General features: G+C 35.9%; 1 protein-coding gene, 1 non-coding gene and 1 pseudogene across 3 annotated transcripts; all 3 read right to left on the bottom strand.

The window, feature by feature from the left end:
- Nucleotides 1-5,159: 5,159 nt before the first annotated feature.
- Nucleotides 5,160-7,101, bottom strand: LOC108332787 (probable calcium-binding protein CML25; annotated as a pseudogene).
- Nucleotides 7,102-17,683: 10,582 nt separating this feature from the next.
- TRNAN-GUU (transfer RNA asparagine (anticodon GUU)) lies at nt 17,684-17,757 on the bottom strand. The gene has a single exon. It is a non-coding gene; the product is annotated as a tRNA-Asn (tRNA).
- Nucleotides 17,758-17,907: 150 nt separating this feature from the next.
- Nucleotides 17,908-21,582, bottom strand: LOC108333040 (beta-glucosidase 18). 2 transcript variants are annotated; one of them, XM_017568361.2, is made up of 12 exons: nt 21,335-21,582; nt 21,077-21,137; nt 20,906-20,964; nt 20,742-20,817; nt 20,583-20,657; nt 20,271-20,358; nt 19,838-20,090; nt 19,642-19,757; nt 19,299-19,551; nt 18,870-18,972; nt 18,566-18,674; nt 17,908-18,487 (listed from the first exon to the last, which is right to left on the bottom strand). In XM_017568361.2, exons 1-12 carry the CDS (start codon nt 21,485-21,487, stop codon nt 18,241-18,243), a joined length of 1,593 nt encoding a protein of 530 aa, XP_017423850.1. In that variant the 5' UTR covers nt 21,488-21,582; the 3' UTR covers nt 17,908-18,240. The 2 variants fall into 2 exon arrangements, with proteins under 2 accessions (XP_017423850.1, XP_052726909.1); XM_052870949.1 differs by having other exon boundaries at nt 20,742-20,813; nt 21,077-21,477.
- Between the last annotated feature and the right edge of the window lie 2,210 nt (nt 21,583-23,792).

The following is a 23,792-nucleotide window of genomic DNA, read 5'->3' as shown; positions in this document are numbered from 1 at the left end:
AATTTAATAAAAAGTATGTGCTAATTTTTTTATTTTAAAAAATAATTTAGATTTAAAATTTTGGATTATAAATAAATTTTATTGTATAACATTTAAAGAGTAAAATAAAATACTTAAATAAAATTTATTATCATATTAACAAAAATTAAATACCTCCTCAGAGTGTGTTTATTTTGAGGGATAGATTTGAGAGAGGGGATTGAATGAATTTTAGGAGATTTGAGAGTAAATTGTGTGTTATTTTTTTAAGAGATTTGAATATGAGTAAGAGTAGATTTATAAATAAAGTTAAGATAGAATTCGATCAATATGATAAAAAAAAATGTTAATTGATAGAAAAAATTATCAAAATACACTTAGTGATAAAAGTAATATAAAATAAATTTATTAATAATATATTTATTGGTAATAGTGAGGAAATTTTAAGATAAAAAAGATATATTTAAGTAAAGTCAAATAATTATGTTTAAAATATATTTTTTTAAAAATAAAGTATTATTTTACCTAATACTCATATTTGAAAAATTTTAAGTGTAATTTGAAAAAAACAAACCATTTCAAATTAAAACAAACATTTCAATTCAATGTATTTTAATTCCTCAATAAAAATAGACTAACTATTAATGATAAATGATAAAAGTAAAAAAGAATAAATATAGGAAGAATTAATTTAGCTGAAAAGTTGGATGGGTGAAGGTAAAAGTGTAAATTGAAATTGTTTCGGTTATGGGGTTTAGGATTAGTGAAAAGTTAATCACGATCCAATTTCAGTCCGGTAACTCTAATTGTTATTTATCTTGATCATTGTCTTAATGATCCAGATAAACAACCGACTGGTCTTGGTGGAACTGTCCGGTTAAGGTGATCCTACATGGTCTTTCTTGGACCGTCCGGTCCGTATGGTACACAAGCCTCCCAACCCCTAGTGCACGTAGTGGACGTTGGGTTGAAAGCTGACCGATATGTTGGTTGAAGGCATGGGAGTTCCTTTCACGGACCGTTCGTCTTTGGCCGAGGATTTGTGCTGATTAGTGCGCCATGTGACTACCGGTTCCAAGCTATTGAAATCCTGCCACCCTTCAATTTTCGAAAATGGGTTTGGGCGGGAAAACACGTGTTGTGCGTGTGATGGTGGGAGCCGAGGCATCTTCGTATGATTGAAATCCTGCCGCCCTCCTTGCTAGTTCTAGGCTGGCCACTAGAGCCTCATACTCCGCCTGGTTGTTGGAGGCTTTGAACTTAAAAATTAACGAATGTTCCAGCAAGAAGTCGTTCGGGCCCTCTAGAACTATACCTGCCCCGCTCACAGACCGTCCAGACGCGTCGCCGACATACAAGTTAGGGGGAGCTCTGTTGCAAAATTGGCCAAGTGTTGGCCCTTAATCGATCCTCTCGGCTCAGAATGTAGACCAAACTCAGACAACTCGACCGCTCATCCCACCATTTGTCCTGCCAAGTCGGGCTTCCTCAAGATTTTTGAAATAGGGAAGTCCGTCCGGACGACAACCTAGTAACTCTAGAAATACGGTCGGAGTCTTCTGAACGCGTTCAGCAAGGCTAAGACCACCTTCTCCACTTGTTGGTATCGTGTTTCTTCCTCCTGTAGGGTTCGGCTTATGAAGTACACGAGCCTAGGCTCGGGTCGCTCTTGGAGCAAAACGGCGCTGATTGCCGATTCTAAAACACCCAGATAGATCTGCAAATCTTCTCCTGGCGTTGGGCGGTTCATAACTAGGGGATTCATCAAGATTGTCTTCACATCCTGGAATGCTTTCTCGTATTCATATTCCCACATGTTGTTGGATCCTTCCCCATCTTCCTTAGCATTGGTCGAACCCGTTCGGCCAACTTAGGAATGAATCTTGACAGCGCTGTGAGTCGCCCGACCAATCTCTGGACCTCCTTAAGGGTGACCAGGCTTGGCATTTCCAACACGACCGCACATTTGTCGGGGTTAGCCTCGATTTCTCGTGCGATTATAAACCCGAGAAACTTCCCTGCAGCTACCTCGAATGTACACTTTGTTGGGTTTAACCGCATCCCAAATTTTCGGACTTGTTTGAAGACCTCCTCCAAGTCCTTTAGGTTTTGCCTGCCATCGGGAGAACGGACGACCATGTCATCAACGTATACATCCATACATCGACCGATCTGCCCGGTGAAGATCTTATCCATCAAACATTGGTACGTGGCTCCAGCGTTCTTCAAGCCGAAGGGCATAACTTCATAACAAAAGTTTGCCCTATCTGTGATGAATGTTGTATTCTCCCGGTCGGGTTCGTACATAGGTATCTCGTTATACCCAGAGTATGCATCCAAGAAGCTTAACATCTTATGACCCGAGGCCTCGTCTACCAACGCGTCAATGCTCGGCAAAGGATGAGAATCCTTAGGATAGGCCTTATTCAGGTCGGTGTAGTCGGTGCAAATGCGTCATTTTCCGTTGGCCTTCTTTACCATGACCACATTGGCAAGACAAGTGGTATATGTCACCTCCTTGACAAATCCAGCCCCCTTCAACTTTCTCACCTCCTCCTCAACATCTTTTCTCTTCTCTTCTCCCATTCGCCGCTTCTTCTGCGCTACTGGACGCGTCTCCTTAAACAACGCCAATTTGTGTGACATGACCGAGGGGTGGATCCCCAGCATATCGGCGGTTGTCCAGGCGAATAGGTCCCGATTCCTCCACAAAATGGACCGAATCTCCTTCTCTAGTGCTGGCTCTAGTCCACAGGCCATAGTGGTAGTCTGGGAGACGTCTTTTCCTACCAGGACCGACTATGTCTCCCCCAAGGGCTCCAATCGGTCTTCGGTGTTCGTTCGCGGGTTTAGGTCCGCCATGGCAACTTCAGACCGCTCGCCCTTCTCTTGATCGTGCGGGTATAAAGTTTCAGACTCGCTGCATAACATTCTCTGGTTGTCTTCTGGTCTGCCCGGACGGTACAAATTGCTCCTTTGCCAGATGGATATTTCATTGTGAGGTGGGGGGTTGACACAATTGCCCCAAAAGCATTCAGACGCGGTCGACCCAGGAGTACATTATATAGGAAGTGTTGGCTTCCACCAACAAGTATCTAACCCTCTTCTTCTCACTATCCCGACCGGTCCCCAACCGTGTGCGCAAATCCACATATCCCCTTTTGTCCACCCTCTCGCCCGCGAAATCCACAATATCCTCGTTGTACGGGACAATGAGGTCATCCGATATATCCATCTGCTAGAAGGTTTTCTAGTAGAGGATGTTCACCGAACTTCCCTAGTCCACCAGCACTTTGCTCACACTATAGCGGACAATCTCTGCTGTTATCACCATTGGATCATCTTGATCAGAGTCGGGCGCGTGAAAGTCTTCGTCTGAAAATGTAATGCGCAGAATCGTCCTCCGAGGTTTATCAACCGCGAGAACGGATCGTAGGGCTCATACATGACGCTTCTGGGCGGACGACGAAGATCCTCCTCCGGTGAAACCGCCGTATATCGTGTTGATGTGCCCCCGCAGAGGACGGTTGTGGCTCCTACTCGTGGGTGGTCCGTTCGGTCCCGTCGAGACCTTTCTTGTCTTTCTGGTCTTCTGGGACTGGTCCGTCGTGGACTTGGTCAATCCAAGGGTACCTGGGGGCGGTCGATCCTCACATACTTCTTTAATTGCCCCGCTCGGATTAATTCTTCTATTTTATCCTTCAGGGTCACGCACTCTTCTGTGGTGTGACCCATGTTTTTATGATACAAACAGTGTTTGTTGTCGTTTCCCATGGCGAAGTAGGTCGTCTATTTGGTTCTGGGATCAATTCAGCACTTAGGGCTTCGTGAAAAATTTTCGCCCGAGGGGTGTTCAACGGGGTGTACTTTTGAAATCGCGGTCCTCAGGGTGGTTCTCTCTGCTTGAACCCTCCAGATTTCCCAAGCTGACCGTTCTATTTCCTTCTGTCAGTCTTTTCTCCTTTATTCTCCTAATTCTCTCTCTTGTACGACTTCATCATCTTCTCCACCTTATCTCATCGGTCGCCCTTTCTCGCAGTTCTTCCATGGTTTTGGGCGCTTGTCGGCAGATGTTGTCCTTGAATGGTCCGGGCTCTAGAGCAGGTAGAACGTACTGCAAGGCGAGTTTCGGGCTTAAACCCTTCACCCGCTGGATGGTCTTCTGGTAGCGATCCATGAATGCTCTCAAAGTTTCTTCTTTCCCTTGCTTCAGGGTGACCAACTCGAGAATAGTCAGGTCCTGAGTGTTACTGTTGGCGAAGTGACGGTTGAACATGCACTGCAATCCTGTGAAATTCTCTATGGAGTTGGGAGGAAGTGAATTAAACCACTCAAGTGCCTCCCCCTCTAATGATAAGGAAAACGCTCGGCACCAGATGACGTCGTTGCCCGTACGAAACGCCATTGTGTTCGAAAAGGTCTTGATGTGGGCCTCTAGGTCTATTGTCCCGTCGTATATCTTAAACTGGGGTGGGACAAACTACTCTAATATCTGGACGTCCATGATTGCCTGGACGAAGGGGAGTAATGTTGACAAGGTCTCGGTTTTTACCACTAACTGCTTATCCCCCGCGGCACTTTCCGCGTGTACGGATTTGACTTTACTTCCCTCGACCTCCGATTCTGTAGGTTTCCATGTTTTGTCTAGCCCACTGCTATGTTCGGCTTGATCTTCCAGTGTGGCCTTGCCACGTTCCTTAGCCTGCTCTCCTTCCCCCTTCTCTCCTGCCCCCCCCCCCCTCTGGCAATCTGCGCCGAACATTCGGCCCTAACGGCTATGAGTTTCGCCTCATGGCATTGCTGCATCTCCTCCATCTTCTATTGTAGCATCCGGGTCATCTCCACTAGGTCGTCAACGCTCATGTTTCTCGTGATCACCATTGGGTTTTGCAAGTAACTCGGCCCCACGGTGGGTGCCAAAATATTTCGGTTATGGGGCTTAGGATTAGTGAAAAGTTAATCACGGCCCAATTTCAGCCCAATAGCTCTAATCGCTACTTACCTTGATCATGGTCTTAATGAACCAGATAAACAACCGACCGGTATTGATGGAACCGTTCAGTTAAGGTGATCCTACGTGGTCTTCCTTGGACCGTTTGATCCGTATGATACAGAAATAACAAAAAAACAGGTGTTTGAATTGAAGGAATTTATCTATAGTATATTTATTTGCTAAGTTTTTATAAGGTCAAAGGAGAGGAATAAAAAGAATATTGTGCAAAAAAGTTAATATGTTTCTCGAGGTTGTTTAACTCTCTATCGGTGGTGTCATGGTGTGATCCCATCTCATCATCCTAAACTCCTCGAAGTCAGTGGTGTCGTCGTCGCCTTTGTCTACGTCGTCGATCATCCTCCGACACTCCGCCATGGAGCACTCCTCCCTTAAGCCCTACATCACCATGTTCAGCTCCTCCACTATGACAAACTTGTTTTCGTCAATGTTGAACACAGAGAACACGTCCTTCATGTTCTTCATCACCTTGTCGGAGTTTGCGCCCTCGATGTTTAGCTCGATGAACTCTTGTAGGTTGATGCACCTGCAACCGTCACCTTCCACCACCTGCTTTGTCACCACTTGCCCCAGGCTCCTCATCATCGACCCCAGCTCCAACATTGATGTCTTCCCATTTTTGTTCACATCGAACTTCTTGAACACTTGTTCCAAACCTCACTCATCCCTCAAATATTCGCTCTCATTCACTTTAAAATCATGTCATACAAACACACTAAATCTCGCAATTTCGTCTTTGCGTAGCACCGTGAACAACACCATCCACACAAACTAACACACTCTAAAACAAACACACCATTATAAATCAAAATCATTGAGCTATCACTTCTTAACCACATTCAATTGGTCATATAGAGAGGATTCAAAAATGAATATTTAAAAAAATGATTGGAAATAATAATAACTTTCTGTTTTAATAATATATTTTTGTTTTTGTTAAAAAAAATCAATTGACTGATACATTAAATAATTTACACATTATTTTTTACATAACAATATGTAAATAGATATCTAACCAACGAGTAAAACCTAAATAAAATTATACTTGTATATTAACTCCATGATCTTGTTGTAATTATGCTAAAACTATAATTAACAATAACTTTTTTACATATGTTTTAGATATTATGAAATATTTTTAATATATTTTATAATATAATAATTTAGTATTACATTCTATTATAACTTTAATATATTATGATATATTTAATAATTATTTAATAATTCTAAGATATTATGATATAATAATTTATGGGTTATATATGTTTGTCTGAATTTTGATGCAAAATTGAAATTTGTTTATTTTTAAAATTTTGAAATATTTTTGTCCTAAATCTTAAGATATCAATGGATATAATTTTATTTCGTGTTAAACGACGTTTTAGACTTGCATTTGACTTAGAAAATATCAAATGGTGTAAACTGCTTAAAGGTTAGTCAGATACGTCGTTTGACATATCAAAAATAGTAACACACTATTAGGTTATGAGAACTATATCTATTTATTTTTAATGTAAAAAATATGTAACACATTTGGATTATGTATATCTATTCATTTTTTAAGTTCAGAAACCAAACTGTATCAAAATTTGGGATATAGATGAATTTGAATTTTGTGTCAAAATTTAAAAACTAAAAATACATTTAACACATAATTTATTATATAATATTTCCAATAACATGATCTTTTTAATATTTTTATTTACTCATGACCTAGGAAGCCTATAAAATACATATTTAACACTAAACTATGAGACTTAACTCAACACTCAATTATGATATTTAACTCTCACAAGTTTTCATACTCTCTACTCTCACTATCATTATATAAATTATCACACTCTTACCAACTTAAGCATTAGAGAACTTTTTCCAAATGGATTTCCCCCTCTCATTGTGCTCAAGCTCGGCCCAAGCTACTATAAAGTAATAACTCAACATTCAAGAGAAACAACTCCACCTAAAGATTCATCTATAAAATCTAATAATAATATTTTATGCCCAACATGAGACTCAAGTAAAACTTTTTCCCAACCATATTGCATATGATCCTTATGCAAAGCCTAACATGAACCTTTTATCACCACTATCATCACCATTAGGTACGCCATGGACAAATGATGTTGTCATGGACGTTTTCTGCTTCATCTCTCACTAACCCCTCAATCATCTCATTCCATCGGCTGCCAAAATGGCTTCTTCCACTACACCCAACTACAATAGCACAACCTCAACCTCAAACACCACAAGCTCCACAACAACTCCCTGTGTGTATTGGGCTCCACCCCTCCCCCATCCCTCCTCAATCACCAAGACCCCTACACAATCCACTTCCACCCACTAAAACCCTCAAGTCATTTTGCTAGGTCGAAACCCGTTTTTCCTCTGCCCACACCAAAACCACGTGGCAATATAGCCAAGTACATACCTAACCCAAATCTCAAAGCCCAAAAATGATTTATATGGAGTACCTAACTCCAATGAAAAACATGGACTTCGGGACACATGTGTAGACTCTTCAAGTTCATATATGATATTACCCTATATATTTGTTAAAGTCGATATTCACGTGTTTAATAATTGTGTGTGTATTTGTATTCCGTTGCACTCAAAGCTTGATTTAGGTTACTCAATTGTAGTAATCTGACATGGAAGACCAACTTCACCTTAAAAACTTTTTGACAGTGGTCGCGCCTTGTGATGCTGCTGTTAGCAAATTGATGAAGATGAAGTTTTGATGATGTCCAAATCAAGTCAAGAACAAACAAGACTCATGAAGAATGATCTTTGAAGACTTGTAATCTTTTGTAATAATTGTATGAACATAGGAAAATTAGTAGTTTTATGTATGCATTCAAAAGTGATGTAAAAATAAGCCATAAGCAAAATTCTGTGCAGTGCTAATCGATTAACAAAAGGTGCTAATCGATTAGCGTTAATCGATTAACAAGGGCTGTTAATCGATTGTTCCAGTGCGCCATGAAGAAGCCCAGCAGTGCAGTGCTAATCGATTAACATAGGGTGTTAATCGATTAGCGTTAATCGATTAACAAGGGCTGTTAATCGATTAACAAGGTGAACGTTTGAAAAACTAGCCGTTTTTAGAGCCGTTGAAGTATCCGTTGGGTTGTTAATCGATTAACCACTGTAGCTAATCGATTAACACAGTCAGAAAGTCTAAAAGCGAAAATGGAGGAGCCTTTGGATGAGTCTATAAATAGACTCTCATTTTCTCTCAACAAGAACTTGAGAAACTCTTCCCTTGTGCTCAAGTACTCTGAACTCTTTTGAGAACTCTGTGAAATTGCTGAAGCTAAGGAAACTCCTGTCTGCAAAGTCCTGAAGTGGTACTGCGGTGACAGAGGAATAGCTTGATCATCCTTGGTGTGTCTGAGGAAGTGTCTGGAAGAGAATCATCCTTCGTGAAGCATTCGAAGGAGGTGATCATCCTTTGTGAAGATTCAAAGGAGGTGTAAGTTCATCTCTTGTGGTTTCAAGAGAGGTGGTAATTTCTAAACTGTTACAAATTGTTTTTCTGTGTGACTAATATTTGTAATAGTTTTGTGATAGTGAAAAAGGTTTATCTTGTTTGAGATAAGCGACTGGACGTAGGATCCTAGTGATCTGAACCAGGATAAAATACCTGTGTAATTTTTCTCTTTCCCTTACTCTGTTATTTAAGTTTAATTATCTGCTTAGTAAGAAATTAAGAGAAAAATATTAAAAAGGGATAATATTTGAATATAACCAATTCACCCCCCCTCTTGGTTTGTTCCCACGCTAACCATTCCGCTGCAGCCGCTCTGACAATTGGTATCAGAGCTTGCTTTGATAGTCATTCAAATGGCGGGATCACATCAAACATTTGCAGAGGGTGCTTCTATCAATAGACCACCACTATTCACAGGTGAAAATTACACATTCTGGAAGGTAAGAATGCAAATTTTTATGGAATCTATTGATATAGATATTTGGGATGCTGTTGTATCTGGTCCTTTTGTTCCAATTAACAATATGCAGGAACCAAAGCCCCGTGACCAATGGACTGCTGAAGATAAGAAAAAATTTGGTAATGATGTAAAAGCTCGTAATATTATTTCATCTGCTTTAACTGTTGACGAGTTTTACAGGATTTCTATTTGTAAAACTGCACAAGAAATGTGGGAAGTACTTAGAGTAACCCATGAAGGTACAGATGATGTTAAGAGAGCAAGAAAGAATACATTAATCCAGGAATACGAAATGTTCAGGATGAAGCAAGGGGAAACAATAGTAGATGTTCAGAAACGCTTCACCAACATCGTAAATCATCTTATTGGATTAGGTAAGTCTTTCGATACTGATGAGCTTAACATTAAAATTTTGAAATCTTTAGACAGGTCTTGGCAACCAATAGTGACTGCAATTTCTGAGTCACAAAATCTCAACACAATGACAATGGCTGCATTATTTGGAAAGTTGAGAGAGCATGAACTTGACCTCGGAAGACTAGATGAAGAAGAAGCAAAAACTAAGAAAAAGACTCTAGCCTTCAAATCTGAGGTAGAAAAGAACAAAAGCAAAATGGAAGATGAAGACTTAGAAGAAGATGAAAATTTGAGTTTACTCATCAAGAGGTTCAATAGGTTCATGAAATCAAAAGGTAAAGGGAGATTCAGAAATGAAAAGAGAGAAAATCAAGGATCTTCCTCAAACTATAGATGCTATGGTTGCGGAGAAAAAGGACACTTAAAAGCAGACTGCCCAAATCAAAAGAAGGGTGAAGAAAAGAAAGAAAAGAAGTTCTTCAAGAAAAAGAAAGCATACATCGCATGGGACGATGACAACGAATCAATTTCTGACTCGAGCAGTTCTGATGAAGAAGCAAACATATGTCTAATGGCGGATGACGATGACTCTGGAAGCCAAGTAAGTACATCTAACGATTCAGATAATTCTAGTCAATATGATAGTGAAACTGAATTGCATGATACTTATGCTGCTTTATTAGTAGAATCCGAAAAATTAGATATAGCTCATAAGAAATTGAAAAAGGATTTCAAAGAGGTAAAATTAAATTTTGAAAATGTTCTTGAAGAAAATAAAAATTTGAAAATTACTTCTGAAAATTTCTCTAAAATAAATGATAATTTGAAAACTGAATTTACAAATTTATCTGAAGAAAACAGAAGTTTGAAAAATAAATTTTTATATCAAGCGGAAGAAATTAGAAATTTAAAAAGTAAAGTTTTATATTATGAAAAAGAAAAATATGTTGCTAATAATGAATGTGAATCTTGCATAAAATTCAAATATTTTTCTGAAAATACAACCACTGGAGAATGTAGTAAAACTAATGAAAATAAGGTTGTTAAAAATAAGTATGTTCCTAAAATTAAACATAATCATAGAACCCGTAGAACTTGGGTACAAAAAGGAACAACTTATAGGAACACAAATGTTGCATCATGCTTTTATTGTATGAAAAAGGGTCATACATCTAACAAATGTAAAATTAAGCATTATGGTGTTCCAAGTGGTAGATATGTTTGGGTTGTAAAATGATTTTAATCTTTTTAAATCTAACCCAAAGGACCCATACAAAGTAGTTGGGTACCTAAATAGCTTGTTCTTTTTGTGTTGTAGGAATTATCAAAACCAAGGAAGTATATGTGGTGTCTTGACAGTGGATGCTCAAAACACATGACCGGAGATAAAAAGAAATTTACAAGCTTCCGGAAAAAGGAACGAGGCTTTGTCACCTATGGTGATAACAACAAAGGAAAAATCCTTGGAATTGGAGATATTGGAAGTGAAGATACCTTGATGATCAAAGACGTGCTATATGTGGAAGGATTAAAGCATAACTTAATTAGCATTAGTCAATTATGCGATAAAGGATTCAAGGTAACCTTCGAACAAAATTCTTGCACTATTTATAAAAATGATTCTTCCGAAATTGCTTTGAAAGGAATTAGGCATAACAATATTTATTTGATTGATTTAGAAAATGCATCAAATAGGAATATTTCATGTTTAGTAGTAAAAGAAGAAAATCCATGGTTATGGCATAAAAGAGCTGCACATATTCATATGCAACAATTGAATAAACTCATTTCTAAAGACTTAGTAATTGGTTTACCAAAACTAAAATATGTGAAAAATAAATTGTGTGATGCATGTCAAAAGGGAAAACAAGTGAAATCATCTTTCCATTCGAAAAATGTTGTTTCTAGTTTAAAACCCTTAGAACTTTTGCACATGGATTTATTTGGTCCCTCTAGGATAAAAAGTTTTGGTGGAAATTATTATGCTTTAGTTATTGTGGATGATTATTCAAGATATACTTGGACTTTCTTTCTTACTCTTAAAAGTGAAGCTTTCAAAGAATTTAAAAAGTTTGCAAATTTAGTTCAAAATGAAAAGGACTTGAAAATAAAGGCTATTAGAAGTGACCATGGAGGTGAATTTCAAAATGAATCTTTTGAAACTTTTTGTGAAGAATATGGCATTTCTCATAATTTTTCTGCACCTAGAACTCCTCAACAAAATGGAGTTGTAGAAAGAAAGAATAGATCCTTAGAGGAACTTGCTAGAACTATGTTAAATGAATATAGTGTTCCTAAACAATTTTGGGCTGATGCTGTGAGTACTGCATGTTATGTATTGAATAGAATGCTTATTAGGCCAATTTTGAAATGTACTCCTTATGAACTTTTTAAAGGTAGAAAACCAAATGTTTCACATTTAAGAATTTTTGGATGCAAATGTTTTGTCTTAAATAATGGAAAACAAAATTTAGGAAAATTTGATTCCAAATCCGATGAAGCTATTTTTCTAGGATATTCTCTAACTAGCAAAGCTTATAGAGTTTTTAATCGGAAAACACTTGAAATAGAAGAATCTGTGCATGTTGTCTTTGATGAAATTGTGGACCTTGAGGTAAAACCTCTTGAGTCAGATGAATCAGATGCAGGTGAAAATGAAGACTTGCAAAAGACAACCAATGAAGAGAAAATGAATAATCCTCAAGATGATGAAGATCTAAACAAAATATGGCAACAACCTAGAGGATTATCATTGGACAACATCATTGGCGACATATCAAAAGGGGTAAACACTAGAAGAAATTTAGTTAATTTTTGTATGAATGTAGCTTTTATGTCGCAGATTGAACCTAAGAACATTAAGGAAGCTCTTCAAGATGAACAATGGTGTATAGCAATGCAAGAAGAACTCAACCAGTTTGAAAGAAATCAAGTTTGGGAATTGATTCCTAGAGAAGATACTCATCAAGTAATTGGAACAAAATGGGTATTCAGAAACAAACTGGATGAAGATGGAAACATCACCAAGAATAAAGCTAGGCTTGTGGCTCAAGGATATAGTCAAGAAGAAGGTATAGATTATGATGAGACATATGCTCCAGTTGCCAGGTTAGAGGCAATACGCCTACTTCTTGCTTATGCATCTATAATGAAATTTAAATTATTTCAAATGGATGTTAAAAGTGCATTTCTAAATGGTTTTATAAAAGAAGATGTGTATGTTGAACAACCACCCGGTTTTGAAGATTTTAAATTTCCAAATCACATCTATAAATTAAAGAAAGCACTTTATGGTTTAAAACAAGCACCTAGATCTTGGTATGAAAGACTTAGCAATTTTCTTTTAGAAAATGACTTTAATAGAGGAAAAGTTGATTCCACTTTGTTTATTAAAAGAGTCGGAAAACATATTTTGATTATTCAAGTATATGTTGATGATATTATTTTTGGATCAACTAATAAATCTCTTTGTGAGGAATTTGCTAAGACTATGCAGGGTGAATTTGAAATGTCTATGATGGGAGAATTAACATTCTTCCTTGGTCTTCAAATTAAGCAAACGAAAGAAGGTACGTTCATTTCTCAAACTAAGTATTGTAGAGAAATTCTTAAGAAGTTTGAAATGGACAAAGCAAAGGAAGCATCTACACCTATGGGAACCTCATGCTATCTTGACAAAGATGAGTCAGGTAAAGAGGTAAATCAAACCAAATATAGATGTATGATAGGTTCTTTGTTATATCTCACTGCTAGTAGACCAGATATTATGCAAAGTGTTTGTGTGTGTGCTAGGTATCAATCTAGTCCTAGAGAATCTCACCTTACTACAGTTAAAAGAATATTGAAATATCTTAAGGGAACTGCATCCTTTGGTTTATGGTATCCATCTGGAACGGAACCTAGTCTTGTAGGATTTTCAGATGCTGATTATGGAGGTTGTAAGATAGATAGAAAAAGCACTAGTGGAACATGTCATCTTCTAGGTAGTTCATTAGTTTCTTGGCATTCTAAGAAACAAGCCTGTGTAGCCTTATCTACCACTGAGGCTGAATATATTGCTGCGGGAAATTGTTGTGCGCAAATTTTATGGATGAAACAGCAATTAGAAGATTATGACATTCATTTAGATCATATACCACTTAAGTGTGATAATACAAGTGCAATAAACCTTACAAAGAATCCCATAATGCATTCTAGAACCAAGCACATTGAGATTAGGCATCACTTTCTTAGAGATCATGTGCAAAAAGGAGATTGTGAAATAGAATATATTGATACCCAACATCAATTAGCTGATATTTTCACCAAAGCATTGCCTAAAGATAGATTCTATGAGCTTAGAAGAGACTTAGGGATATTGAAAACATGTTAAAAATTGAAACTAAGAACAATTTGCTGATTTCCGGAAATCAGCGTCAGTTAATCGATTAACAGAGGGTGTTAATCGATTAACGTTAATCGATTAACAGGTCCTGTTAATCGATTAGCATACGTTACTGGCAGTAAATTCTGCCCAAAAATAGCCGTTGTAACGGCTATAAACGGTCATTTTTTAAATTTGAACGTTAGGGGGGTCCTTTTTCAGCCTATTTAAACCCATACCATCCCTCATTTTTACCCACTCACTTTACCATCCCTCTACAACTCAAATTCACTTCATTTCTTCTCTCAAAATTCCAATCTCTTGCTCTCATGGCTGAACCATCAAGAAGAAGAAGAAGAAGAAGCTATGGATCAGAAAGCACACCTATTGCACGTGGTCCAAATATTCAAGGGTGGATTTCCGATGATGGAAAGCATGAAGAATATCTATAAATGTGGAAAGAACGCAAGATTCTTCGTCAAAAATTTGTAGATCTCAATTGGTTTACCACACATCAATTTCAATTTTCTCAGCAATTGATTGAGCAAGGTGTCCAGCATCTACTGCAACTTCAAGGGAATTACTATCCAGATTTGGTAAGAGTATTCTACTACAATCTAAAATCCCAAAACGGTATTATTTACACTCGTGTCAAAGGGATCGATATCATTCTGGATAATGACATTTGGACCAATGTTGCTCATCTTCCCATCTTAGAAAATACCATGCATGTGCCAAATGACTTTGGTGATTTTAACAAAATTTTGGCATATCGTTCTTTCATGCGCAACCCTCAACAACCTCTACCAAATAGGCGATATCTTCTTGTAGGAAATCTTAGAATGGAGGAAAGGGTTCTTCATTATCTTATTGTATGGTTGTTGTGTCCAAGAGGCTCAAACCTAGCCCAATGCTTTGAAATTGATCTCATGATCATGTCTGCCATTACTCAAAATATCAAAATCAATTGGGTAGATCTTATCTCCGAAACTATTGTCCGGGCAAAGAGGTATGATAGAAGTCATCTTCCATATCCCCTCCTTATTTCCTTAATATGTGTGTATAAAGGAGTTGATGTTACCGGAGAGAAACATCTCTCCGTCTTAAGAAGTCATGAAATTGAGGAATCAACTTTGCATCAAATGGGATTTATACGCCAAGGAAATATGTTTGTCCGTGCTGAAGATGATATTGCACCAGAAGATGATGCATCAGCTGAAGAAGATGAAGATTTACCTATGCCTCATCCAACCAATGTTGCTGGACCATCCCATCCTCCCCAAGAATATAGTCTAGAGAGTATATCTAGACAAATTGCAGATATGGCTTCTATGCACCAATCACGGATGGATGATATGATGGCTTATCATGCTCTTAGATATGATGCAATTGATAATCATCTTAAGGAGATTGATGACAAACTGGCAAAACTCTATGTACCCGATAGCGATGATGAGCCCTAGGAAATTTATGTTTCTATGTTTTTATTAGTGTGTACCCTTTATATTTCCTTGTATGCTTGCATCTTAATATTCAATAAAATGTATGTTGTCTTTTCTTATTCTATGCCTACATGCTTTTATTAAGGGGGAGTATAATTTCTAATCAAATTAGGGGGAGCACTTATTCATCACTTTTTAATAATGATCAAAAAGGGGGAGAAATATTTAAAGCCTTAAACTTATTTCTAAGTACCCTAACAATTATTTCTTCCTTAAGTTGTGTTTCAAATACAGATTATTACCAAAAGCTTTAAATCAAGAAAGTTTTGATCATCATCAAAAAGGGGGAGATTGTTAGCAAATTGATGAAGATGAAGTTTTGATGATGTCCAAATCAAGTCAAGAACAAACAAGACTCATGAAGAATGATCTTTGAAGACTTGTAATCTTTTGTAATAATTGTATGAACATAGGAAAATTAGTAGTTTTATGTATGCATTCAAAAGTGATGTAAAAATAAGCCATAAGCAAAATTCTGTGCAGTGCTAATCGATTAACAAGAGGTGCTAATCGATTAGCGTTAATCGATTAACAAGGGCTGTTAATCGATTGTTCCAGTGCGCCATGAAGAAGCCCAGCAGTGCAGTGCTAATCGATTAACAGAGGGTGTTAATCGATTAGCGTTAATCGATTAACAAGGGCTGTTAATCGATTAACAAGGTGAACGTTTGAAAAACTAGCCGTTTTTAGAGCCGTTGAAGTATCCGTTGGGTTGTTAATCGATTAACCACTGTAGCTAATCGATTAACACAGTCAGAAAGTCTAAAAGCGAAAATGGAGGAGCCTTTGGATGAGTCTATAAATAGACTCTCATTTTCTCTCAACAAGAACTTGAGAAACTCTTCCCTTGTGCTCAAGTACTCTGAACTCTTTTGAGAACTCTGTGAAATTGCTGAAGCTAAGGAAACTCCTGTCTGCAAAGTCCTGAAGTGGTACTGCGGTGACAGAGGAATAGCTTGATCATCCTTGGTGTGTCTGAGGAAGTGTCTGGAAGAGAATCATCCTTCGTGAAGCATTCGAAGGAGGTGATCATCCTTTGTGAAGATTCAAAGGAGGTGTAAGTTCATCTCTTGTGGTTTCAAGAGAGGTGGTAATTTCTAAACTGTTACAAATTGTTTTTCTGTGTGACTAATATTTGTAATAGTTTTGTGATAGTGAAAAAGGTTTATCTTGTTTGAGATAAGCGACTGGACGTAGGATCCTAGTGATCTGAACCAGGATAAAATACCTGTGTAATTTTTCTCTTTCCCTTACTCTGTTATTTAAGTTTAATTATCTGCTTAGTAAGAAATTAAGAGAAAAATATTAAAAAGGGATAATATTTGAATATAACCAATTCACCCCCCTCTTGGTTTGTTCCCACGCTAACCATTCCGCTGCAGCCGCTCTGACAGCTGCTAGGTCATCCTTTTGAGCAAGTAAAACACTTAGGGAAACGATGATATACCTCATCCCACCTCACAATATTCCCTAAAATTAACATAAACATTATTATTCTTACTAGATATTATTGAGAAGAGTCTTTAAGGCAAAATCTTCATTCTTGAATGTTAGGTTGTTATTACTAAATAGTCTGTATTGATTTGCATGTGTGATAAAAAAGAAATTCAAATGAAATTTTTTTCTATGCTTTAAGTTAATAAAAAAGGTAAATATATGTATTATTATAATTAATTGTAGAAGGTATGATTGAAAATTAGAGTTGAGTGGTAAGAAGTTGTATTTATAGGTTTATTAGAGCATTAGGAAGTAAATATATATTAAAAATATTTTGTTACTTGAATAATTAAGTATTATTCCTGGAAAGAATCTAATAATAAATTATATCATGAGATAATAATAAATTATATCATGAGATAATAATAAATTATATCATGAGATATTGTATGTCATAATATTTTAGAGCTATATTATTAGTTAAAAAATATTAATGATATATCAATCTATTATTTATTTTTCATATCAATAAACATTGTCGATTATCATTTTAAAACAAATACAAATAGACTTATGTTAGTTATAGCAAAATAAATTCAAACTTAAATTTAAAAAGAAGTGAAAATAAGGTAACTAAAATTCGAAGGGTATTTTGGTATTAAAATTTACTTGCATATGTATAACAAAATCATTATCGATATATTTTGATTTAAATTTATTATTTAAAGTGTCGATAGATTTATTATATATAATAATACTAAAAATTTATAATATTAATGTGTTTTAATGAAATTATATCAAAACTACATTCACTCTTAAATTATGATACACTAAAATAAAAAATAAATATTGTATTAAATTACGTGTTGATACAGTTTTCAATACTCCGCCATCAACTTATCAAAGGAGCCTTGATTTGTTTTGGCTAAAAGGAAATACAAAGGAAAGATGAGATAGAAAAACTAAATTTTCAAAAATAAAAACTGTATTAAGTTAAAAAAAATTATTTTTTAATTATAATAAAAAATTCTCTTCGTGTACAATTATTTGGCTGAACCATTAAAAGAAGAAATAAAAGTAAAACCGCTAGAAGGAGGGCTTGAACCTCCGACCTTGTGGTTAACAGCCACACGCTCTAACCAACTGAGCTATTCCAGCTTTTTGTTTACAAGTTATCAGAAAATATAATTTAATCATATTAATTTAAGTCTTGTCTGACATTTAACTAGCATTTAGAAAATCCTCCAACTTAAAAATTAACATTCATTTCTGAGGAATATAGGAGATTTTAAGCATATTGGAAAAAAATATTGAAAGTGTTCTGAACATAAAAGTTGTCAACGAGCTTGTAGTACATTGTCTAGGTTCAACAATGAATTCAAACATTTGCCTTATGGGCCCTTTTTTCTTGCTGATGTTTTGGTTGTGGGTTCATCTTCTTCAACAAAACATGCTATGAACAAAAAGATGAGCCTACTGATACAATTTTTCAAACATACTCTGATGATTAAATTTTTTATAAATTATAAAATCACAAGTAACACTCAAGAAATTCCAAGTTCCAGAAAATTTTATGACTTCCAACAAATTTCAACCAACAATGAAATATGCTAAAGAGTATGTTGCTAGTATTCAGCTAGTTCAAATAACTTTGAAACCAGCAGTCATTGCATCTTGGCTTCTAACGTATTGCTCACTCAAGTCTTGTTCATAAGTGTTGGTAGTGTTGTTGAGGAAACTTGAAAACCATTGAACAGAAAGTTTGGGGATCCGTTCAAGAGTATCTCTATCCACATAATAAAGACCATATTTGACTTCATAGCCACTTGCCCATTCAAAGTTGTCCATCAATGACCATATCATATATCCTCTTACATCAGCACCTTTCCTGCACATAATAAAATCCCTCCCTGTCAACAAAGTAACTAAGAATAGGCCTTAAACAATGTTGCTACTCATATCATACCTTATGGCTCTAAGCAGGGCTGCAAGGTAAGCTTTATGATAATCTACTCGTTTGAAATCTTGCAGTAGATCATTTATTGTCATATCTGGTTTTGGTGGTGATGAATATCCTGAAACAATTTCCAAGTGGTCATCTATAAGTTATTAACTAATACCTTCACAAAAGCAACCCTCAATAGTTAAGGTTCCATGTCCCTTAGGTAAAATGTTTGAGATTACATTACTCATTCATTGATCAAGCACAACCCATGAAAATAACAAAATGGGAGAAAATGAGATCATGAAATGTATTTAGTTTCACTTACCATTTTCTGTAATATACATGGGCCTGTTATGGTATCTTATCTTGATGTAGTCTACAATCTTCTCCAAGCCCCTTGGAACCACAAAGAACCTTGGGTTTCCTGTCTACTAGGACAAAAGAAAATGTATCACCAATTATGTTGAATGTTTTTTCCTTTATCAAACATTTGAGTAAACACTGTATCTAGTGGAAATAATCTAAGTCTAAGTCCCAATTAGGTATAACCAACAAAGTTACACAAAAAAGACTCATAAATCCATGGTTTCAAGATTTTGGATTAAAAATGATGCCAATACTTTATATGGATTGGACTCAAGTCTCACACACACACACATATATATAAAAGCTCTCCCTAAGTACCCCCTTAAAAAAAGAAAAAAAAGACCATCAATAACACAATGGTTAGAACACTTGGAAGACACAAAAGTACCTCATCACCAATAGGAATGCCATCTCTTATTCCGATTGTTTCTACAAAGCCTCTTATTGGACGATCTGTTCCTAAAGGACAAGCAGTGAGGGAGCAGTCCTTGGCATAAAGAGTTCCATAGTTATTGATGCCAATGAAGTCTAAGCTTCCTTTTATGAGATTCTTCTCCTCAGGAGAGAATCTTGGCAACTGGTTCCCAAGAATAGAACGCATTTCAGCAGGGTACTCACCAAAAACCAAGGGATCTAAGCACCTACAAAATATCAGAATTTTATTGTGCTGCTAGTCTTTTCATTAATAAAGTACATAATAATTTATAATACTACTTACTAACACAACTTACCATGATACAACAAAAGACAAGACTCTTTTCACAGCTTGTGTATCACATTCTTCATCTCTAAGAGGTTCATACATGAAGGTATGAGCAACAATGCCAATGATTCCGCCTTGCTTTTTCTGGATTAGTTTACTAATTAGAAGCCCATCTTAGCCTTTAATCCTTTTTCACCTAAACTAGAAAATGTGACAACAAATACCTGAAAATGCTTTCGGTACAACTCAACAGCCTTGGCATGTGAAAGTAACATATTGTGCATGGCAATGAGAGGCTCAACATCAGAGTTACCAGTAGAACAATTTCCAAAAGGTGGGGAGCAGTGACCAGGGGGATATGTTCCTCTTATAAAGCCAAAGTCTGCAACTAGGTTTGGTTCATTGATGGTAGTCCAGTACTTAACCCTGTCTCCAAAGCTCTTGAAACAAATCTCAGCAAAATACACAAAATCTCTCCTACAACACAAGAATACACGTTATCAAAGTTTTACAGTAAACTTAGCTTAACTTTCAGGCTACAGTTATGCTGAGGAATTCATCAGCTTAGAGGATAATTTCTTAGAAGAAGTGGCAAATTTCCAAAATCACTAGCATATGTATATCACAGGACTGAAATAGTAAGAACAACGCATTTACTGTATCAGGGGACTAAGCCAACCACCATATTTTTCTTCCAGTTCTTGTGGCAAGTCATGATGGTGAATTGTCACAAATGGCTCAATCCCTGGATTAAGCACACCACGCTCAGATTTAGGCATAACTTAGGACAATGTCACGCGGTTATAAACACAAACATTAAATATGAAGTTCAACAAAACAGCTATAGTTTTCTTTTCTAGGGAGAGTTAGTTCTTGTGTCTTGCTAAAAGTGAATGCCATCAATATGAAGCCAAAACAAAGTAGCATTGTTATGGAATATAAAGAACCATGTGGGGAATTTTACTTCACCTCTAAGCAGCAGATTGTCTATGATTTTATTGTAGAACTTTATTCCACCTGGATTTATGTCCCCATATATCCCTCCTGTTAATGAAGACCAAATTCATCAGAAATTTTTAATGATAAGATCATAAGAGCTATTTATTACATGTATTGCTAATTACATACTAGGTAGAATCCTTGCCCATGAAATAGAAAATCGATACACGTTTATCCCAAGAGAGGACATCAACTTGATGTCTTCCTGTCAAGTAAGAGGGACAATGATTAAGCAAGTCAACTATGCTATCAGAGTGAAACAAAAACAGGTAAAATATGAAGCTGATATTTACCAAATACAGATGATAGTGATCATCTGCAATGTCACCATTCTCATCATTGCTTGTCTTTCCTGAAAATTCATCAAATTGCAGAATGATCATTCGGGTTCATCATTATAATTCCATAGCTTTATGCTCAACAAGAAATGAAGACCGACTTTGCATATTCAACTGACAATTTACCTGGAATATGACTGAAAACATCCCAGTTGCTCAAACCCTTGCCATCTTCACGAGGTGCTCCCTCAATTTTTTTTTGGAGAAAAAGAAGAAGAAAAACCCCATTATAAAAACAGCAACTTTAAATATTTCAGAAACAGAGAAGGAAAAGTAAGCAACTGTGTAACTCCAACAAACTTGGTATATTTCTGGGAAAAGTTCAACTTTAGAGTAACTCCAACATGAATTTGAAGGCAGGGAAAGGTGAAGTAAAACATGTACCTGGTAGGAGGAAGTGCATGCTCCGAAGAGGAACCCTTTTGGGAATTGAGATCTGGTGATTCCATCTTCTAATCCAAGACAATTTTTGACATGAAAAGGAACACGGCAAAGTAGTATCAACACAAGAACCAGTTGTTTTTCCAACATAATCATCGTTTATTGACTTGTGTTAGCCAAAATGTTGAAACCATTATATAAACTGATCAGGTGGTTAAAACAAACATATCATATGATTGACAAAGTAGTTTCTGCTAACTAATTCCTATAATTCTGTAGACTGTCTACAATTATTATTTGCCGGAAATGTGGATGCTGTTATCGTCCAATAAAGACAAAAAAAATTTGGCCTTTCTTTATCAACTTACATTTTTTTAAGTTTTTAAATAGATATTGTTTTATGTTTTAATATAATAGAATTTCAGTATTTTAGTTTTTGATAAATTGATGCATTTAGTTATAATTTATAATAATATAAAAAATATTTTTGACTCAATTATAAATTCTCATTTAAAAATATAAGAATTTATATTTTTATGAAAACATTGTTTAAATGTAAAATTAGATAAATAATATAAAATATATGAATAAATTTTGTAAAGTATTAGAGTTACATATTCAATAGAAGTATAGATTTAAATAAAATTAGACATGCTAATGTTGAATGTTATAAAAAGCTAGAAAATGAAGTATTATAATAGATAGGTGTTTTAAAATAATGAGATTAATTATTTTATTTTAAAATAAGTTGATAAAATAAATAGAATTTTCATACTGTCGTCTCATTCCTTAAAACACATTTCATCTCTCTAAAACTCGTTCTCTAAGCTTTTTCTATCTTCTCTCTACATTTTCTTACTGTCTAATATTTTGTTTGACAATCAGAAGGTTCCTAGAGGATCACAACGAAGTACTCTCCATTTTCATCCAATTGATTATTTGTTTAGAGCAAGTAAGTTTCTACCCCTTTTTTCGGTCTATCTTCGGTCTATGATCATACGTACCAAATCTGTCCCTCATTTATCAATTTAGTTTCTTCTTTGATTATTGGTTAATTTTGGGTCCCAAGATTTCATTCTGATCATCATTATGTCAAATTGTAGGCTTTCTCCTAAAATTCTTGGTGGTGAAAGCTTCGAGCGGGTATTTGTAGAGCTGCCTTAGTTTCCCTAAGGTATGTGAAGCTAATTTGTCTTTCATAAGTGTAGTAAGATGATTGAAATCTGTTAATTTGTGTGTATGTAATTATATGAAAATTGGTGATGTTGAATTGGAGAAAAGTGTTGAGTGATAATAATTTTAACACGTGTTATGATACTTTTGAAAATATGTGATTGTTGTTGTGAGTTATTGCATGATGAATTTAGTATATTGCTGAGATAAAAGAGTATTAATAATGATGGTTGTGAACGTATGAAATTAAACTCCACTTTGTAGCTTGAATTGATGATGTGGGTATGTCAATTTTTGGAATAATGATCACAATGTGAAACCTACAGTTTGATATATGTTTTGGAGTGTTTTATGATTTGTTAGCATCATTAGATGGTCAAATTAAGAAGGTTAAGGGAGGGAGATAAAATGAGTTCAAATCTTACTTGTTTTGGAGTGAAAATTAGGGGTTTTGGTAGGTGAATTTTTGAGGAAATGGTGATTTAATAATAGTACAAGTTTGGGAACTGTGTTGGAGTTATTTCATACTTGTTGGGACTTTTAAAACAGTAAAAATCTGATCTATTATGCAGTAGAGGTCTTGTGAGGGTGTATTTGATGGTTTTTGGTCAAAAAGAGGGGTTTTAGGTAGTGTATTTCTAAGGGAGTGATTCTGGGTGGAATTGGAGAACTTAGAGTCTATTATTAAGTCATTCAAAACTTGTTTATGTAGATTGTGCAGTGAAATGGTTGTTAGAAGAAATGGAAATGAGTTCGGGTAGTTTAAAGAGGTTGTTTTGGTTTGAAATGGTCAATTTGAGTTAGAGATGATTTTTCTGAGATGTCTAAGTGTCTATAGGGTCTTAGGGAGTAGTAGAAATTGGGGGTATGGTGTCTAAGGCAAGAAAAAGGGGTCTGTTTCTGACATGGCGCTTGAGCGCCCATGGTTTGGGGGCACTTGGGCGCCAGGAACAAGTTTTTTTTTCAAGTTGACTTTTAGGCATTTTGTGATACTTGATTTGGTATTTTTTGGATTCTTTTATGGATGTTGCATGATTTTCCTGTGTTTGGATGAAATGTACAATGAGGTTATCAAAGTGTGAATGAAACATTATGATGAGAATTCCAAAGAGAAATCTCTTATTGGTGGTTTTATGAAAGACTAGTATAAAATTGTAAGAAGCCGTAATGATGGTTATTCTAACACTCTAATGATCATCCATGCTCAATTAGAGAGTGATGAGTCATGTCGTGAGAGGAGCAGGAGGTCCTAGCCTGAGGCCTTTCTTCATGGTGGCAAAGAGCGTTT

Source organism: Vigna angularis, chromosome 11, assembly GCF_016808095.1.
Source record: "Vigna angularis cultivar LongXiaoDou No.4 chromosome 11, ASM1680809v1, whole genome shotgun sequence".
Lineage (NCBI taxonomy): Eukaryota > Viridiplantae > Streptophyta > Magnoliopsida > Fabales > Fabaceae > Vigna > Vigna angularis.
The sequence above is the reverse complement of the archived record's forward strand: the minus strand, read 5'-3'. Positions and strand labels throughout refer to the sequence as shown.